Source organism: Priapulus caudatus, unplaced genomic scaffold, assembly GCF_000485595.1.
Source record: "Priapulus caudatus unplaced genomic scaffold, Priapulus_caudatus-5.0.1 Scaffold479, whole genome shotgun sequence".
In the NCBI taxonomy this organism is placed as follows: domain Eukaryota; kingdom Metazoa; phylum Priapulida; class Priapulimorpha; order Priapulimorphida; family Priapulidae; genus Priapulus; species Priapulus caudatus.
The window spans coordinates 189278-194440 of NW_014577540.1; the positions used below are offsets into that span (position 1 = coordinate 189278).

At 51.3% G+C, this 5163-nt stretch overlaps 1 protein-coding gene across 1 annotated transcript in view; it reads left to right on the forward strand.

Annotated features, from left to right (window-relative positions):
- Positions 1–4999, forward strand: part of LOC106810860 (trichohyalin-like) — a 17463-nt gene extending 12464 nt beyond the window's left edge. The window contains exons 6-12 of the mRNA XM_014814327.1: positions 1731–1889; positions 2145–2240; positions 2488–2634; positions 3046–3294; positions 3553–3711; positions 4080–4182; positions 4596–4999. Of these exons, the coding sequence (XP_014669813.1) occupies positions 1731–1889; positions 2145–2240; positions 2488–2634; positions 3046–3294; positions 3553–3711; positions 4080–4182; positions 4596–4999 (1317 nt within the window). The remainder of the gene's footprint in view (positions 1–1730; positions 1890–2144; positions 2241–2487; positions 2635–3045; positions 3295–3552; positions 3712–4079; positions 4183–4595) is intronic.
- Positions 5000–5163: the final 164 nt, after the last annotated feature.

The following is a 5163-nucleotide window of genomic DNA, read 5'->3' on the forward strand; positions in this document are numbered from 1 at the left end:
GAGATGAGCAGAGAGAGAGAGAGAGAGCATAAGAGAGATGAGAGAGAGAGAGATGAGAGAGAGAGAGAGAGAGAGAGAGCAGAGAGAGAGAGAGAGGAGAACAGAGGAGAGGGAGAGGAGAGCCGAGAGAGAGAGATGAGAGAGAGAGGAGAGGAGAGAGCAGAGAGAGAGAGAAGAGATGAGAGCAGAGAGAGAGAGAGAGAGAGAGAGAGAGAGAAGAGAGTAGAGAGAAGAGAGAGGAGAGAGAGAGAGCAGAGAGCAGGAGTAGAGAGATGAGACGAGAGAGAGAGACGAGCAGAGAGAGATAGAGAGAGAGAGAGATTATCATGAATAGGTATAGGGAGGTTGGTTGTTAGATACAGCATGTGTAAAACAAAAAATACTGTGTTTTTATAGGTTTTTATAGAGTATAACACGAGACCGTAAAGTTTTGGTGTAGATTAATTACGTGCACTTGTTTTTTTGGAAAGAAGTTTTTCTGACATACGTTTCAGATACGTTCACTCGCATGCTTTCATAGGCACAACAAACAGGGTCTTGAATAGAGCCCGGTAAATGTGTAAGCCGTGAAAAATGCACCTTACGACTTAATTATTTCTACAGGCGCATTTTTGTAATTTTGGTTTGTGCTCTTCCTGGTTATACCGACAAATAATTAAACTCCCTCTTTCATTCACATTTATCTCGCTAGCAGTTTACTTAGGGTTGATTAATTATATTGGGGGGGGGGTGCTTCGTTATAATAGGCACCTATAACCTGGACCAGTACCAAGTAGTTTGTTTCATACAGCCTAAATACATGGTGACAATGCGGCAACAGTCAACTTCCAAAAACACTCATGAGATTTTGAGTGATCTAAGAAAAGATTAGGTTTTCTGTTACTTGTAGAGTATAGAGCAGTGTTTCTTAACCTGGGTTCGACCAAACCCCAGAGGTTCGGTGAGCCAGTCTCAGGGGTTCGGCGGAGGTCCTCGGAAACGCATTAAAATTTTGCTAGAATTTGCTAGAATTTTTATTTATTGTTCATTCTTTGCACGCTTTCCAAATATAGTCTTGAATGTTGATGCAATATGTTTTATTTTTGGATTAATTGAAATTGATTAAAATTGATTTGTTTTTGTCAAATTTGAGGGGTTCGGCGAGTGAGCAGTGGGTTTCGTTAGGGTTCGGCGCCTCTAAAAGGGTTAAGAACCACTGACATAGAGCATTTCACATTACTCTGATCTGTTACCTGAGATGCTAACCAAAGACAAATCCTGATCAGAGGGGGTTACCTAGTAGAGGCTTAACGAACCATGCAGGACCAACAATCGTACTCACAATGCGTGTCTGCAGTATGTATAACGTGGCAGAAGCTGTGGTGTATAGTAGAGCTGAGAGGGTCTATGTCCCCCAGGGTACTGCCGGAACGTACCCTGGTACTATCTAATATGCCGGCCCGTACTTCGCCTACTCCACTAACGAGTCTAGGGAGTCGCCTACGCCTACTCCCTAACCCTAACCCTATCCCTAACCCTAACCCTATCCCTATCCCTAACCCTAACCCTAACCCTAACCCTAACCATATCAAATAGTTACCAGGGTATGTTCCGGCAGTACCTTGGGGGACATAGACCCTATGAGCTATAGTAGCATATAGCAGTAGTGTACAGTACGTAGTGGCAGTAGACCATGAACGTTAACCGCATAATCATTAACATTAAGTACGTCTACGAATGTTTCTCACCAGAGTGACGAGACAGCTGAGCTGAGGTCGCAGCTGCAGCGGCATCGGCAGGAGGCTGAGGAGCTCAGGGATGCGGTGAAGGAGAGGGATGCTGCCGTTGAAGCCGTGAAGCAGCAGGTGGACGCGTTGCGGGAGCAGCTGGCAGCGATCACCCAGCAACACGTACGTGTTCGCGCGTTCACAGACGATCGCGTCTTCGTTAGGTCGGGACCCGTCACGGCGGTTTCGTAATTATTTCTATTATTTTTTCTGCTCTTTCTTTTCATTATTTGTTTGCTAATTGTTATTATTTTGTGGTGTGCCGGATGGCTGTGGAGGGGAGACGCAGCATCGCCGCGGTTTCTTATTTTGATAATTTTTTCTGCTTTTCTTCTTTTCTTATTTGATTGCCAATCATTATTTTTCCCCGACGTCTAGGATGGGTGTGGAGCGGAGATTCAGCATCTGAAGACAAGCGTAGACGAGCGCAGCCAGGCAGCGGACGAGGCAACGCGACAAGCGCGAAAACTACAGGTGCGCGTTCCCCCGGTGGTGATGTCACGAGGTCAAAAGGTCGATCCCTCGCACACGAATGTGGAATTTTACACGCCAGTGCGAATTTACTGCAGCTATTGGCACTAATGTGAATTTATATGCGAAACGCGAACTTGTTTTACATGTCGTTGGCCCCCACGGCGTTGTCCAGCCTTCCGGGGTGGAGTTGGCGGGTTTCGTGTGCTTGTGTTGTTGCTCACCGGATGGCGCCACCGTGTCGTTGCAGGATGCTCAGCGGGAGGAGGTGGAGAACATGAGAGAGAAGCTGACGCGCACAGAGATGCAGCTGGAGGCCCTGCAGAGACAGCTGGACAGGAGCGTGACGGAGAGAGGAGCCGGCGACGCGGACTCAGACCTGTCATCGGCTTCCAGGGTCAGTGTCAACTCTCCCTCCCACATCCATTCTCTACCACCCACCTGAGACACCTACCCTCTCCCACCCTCTCCCGCTAACATAAGATGTGAATACCACTGGACGCGGTTCGTTCGCGACAGCGCTGTGTATAAGACTAAGGATAAAGATGTTGATACCACACAGTTTATATTCATGTCCACATCCACGACCACGCTATGTTTATAAATCCGTCTTAAGATTAAATTATTAGATTAAATTAGATCTCACGATTCAACATGCCGGGTACATACCTCCTCCTTGGCTAGCGGCAATTATGAGTCATTCTTTAACCGAACACGGGAAGTGAGAGGCGGGAACGCATCTCCTCACGGTGCGGGGGGTCGGGGGGATGCGTCGCCGTGGTTACGAGCTCAGCTTCCCTCCTCGCAGGATACGAGTGAGATGCTGGAGCTGAACAGGGAGCTACAGCAGGCGAGGCTGTCTATGGAAGCCACGCAGCGCGAGGCGGCCGAGCTACAGCGGCGCCACGAGCGGGAGGTGGCGGAACTACGCGGCGCGCGCGCGCTCGGCGAGAAGCAGCAGCAGCGCACCCTGGAGGAGCTTCGCGAGACGCGGGCGGAGAACGCCGAGCTGAGGAGGAGGATCTCCGATGAGGCGCCGGGGAAGACGTACGAGAAGGTAACCGTGGTTACTCGCACGATGCATGCAGGCGGTGGGGGTGCAGAGAGGATGCTCACGCACGTACGCGCACGCGTGGATCGGTAGAAACGCAACAGTTTGATCGTTTTTGATTAAATCGCGAGTGGGATACCCAAACATAGCTCTTACTTATTTACGAACATATTTGTTAATTTGTTATTACCGTCGGAGCTATCGCGAATGAATCGCACGCGTTAACTGATAACTAACGCGCGTTCGTTGTCGCCGCCGCCGCAGAAGCTGCAGGAGCTGAAGGACGAGTTGTCACGGCAACACGAGGAGCAGCTGCGTGCGCTGCGCGCTCACGCGGCGTCGGACGCCGAGCGACAGGTCACCGAGCTTGACGCCAGATACGAGGAACAGCTGAGGTCGCAGCGACGACAGCTGGAGAGGAAGGTAGGTGGCGCTGTTAACAGACAACTGGAGAGGAATGTAGTGACCTAACCCTAACCCTAACCCTAACCTGACCTGACCCTAACCCTACCCTTAATCCTAACCCTAACCTTAATCCTACCCCTAATCCGACCTGTGAGCCCTAGCCCTATCACAGCACTAACCCTAAACTTACCCCTAATTCTAGCACTGACCCTACAAGTAACCATAACCCTTTGACTCTTAACTCCTCGGCATGCATGGCCGCGTTAGCCCCGCTGCAGTAGCAGGTGTGTGTGTGTGTGTGTGTGTGTGTGTGTGTGTGTGTGCGTGCGTGCGTGCGTGCGTGCGTACGTGTGGCTTCACTACATGTGTTGTTGTTATGCTTACAGGTGCAGGAGGCTGTGAAGGAGGAGCGAGCGAGGCTTCGCGATCAGCATCGGCAGCAGATGGAGCAGATGCACGCGGAGGAGGAGCGAGAGAGGCTGAGGAGCGGTCAGTAACACGCCAACCGTGTTTACTATGTTTACTATGCCCCTCCCATGCCCCTCCCTTGTACTATGCCCCTCCCATGTTTACTATAGGGAGGGGTTGCTAAAGTGTCTAGGGGCGCGTGCTAGCAGAGTGTCGCGAATGAGAGGGGTTTTTCAGCGAGTTTCTTGGATTTTTTTTTCGATTCTTGGCAGATGATTTCTGGCGTGCGTGCGTGTGCGTGCGTGCGTGCGTGCGTGCGTGCGTGCGTGCGTGCGTGGGCGTGCGCACATGGTTTGTGTCTGGCTGCAGCAGATATTATCCCCGTGTATTTGTTTACCTATCAATTGTCAGTTTTTCGCCGTCGTCATCGTTTACGCGTCCGTCGCCCGCTTCGCGTTCGCTAATCGACACGTTCTCTTGTCGACGCTGCGCAGGCGACCTCACCGACTCGTCGCTCAGTGGCGCCCTCCAGCTGGTGGAGCGGGAGTTGACCCCGCTGACCCTGGGTCGCGACACGCTGGCGGTGCGGCCGCGGCAGGACGGCGTCGGGCAGGACAGCGACCTGCAGTCTATGACGGACACGTCCTCTCACTCGTTCAACGAGCTCATAGCCGATCCCTGCCTGCCTAGCCGCCTGCAGACTCTGCTGCAACGCCTACAGACAGATGGCGCTGAGGTAGGTGGCGTGACGTGTCAGCCCCCCGTGCTAGCTAGCAGGTGTGACGTGTCAGACTATGCACAAGAGAGCATTTTTCATGTTTTGAACGAGCAAAGAACTTCCGAGATATTTAGAAGTAATGGACAGGAATGCACAGAGAGAACGTGCTGTGAACGATAAATAGTAGAAAGAATGGGAGACAGATGGAGAAAGAAAGAGAAGGAAAGAGAGAATGTGAGAGAGAGAGAGTGAGAGAGAGCAAGATAGAGAGCGAGAGAGAGAGAGAGGGAAAGAGCGGGGGAGGGGGTAAAGAAATACAGAGAGAGAGAGAGGGGAAAGGAGAT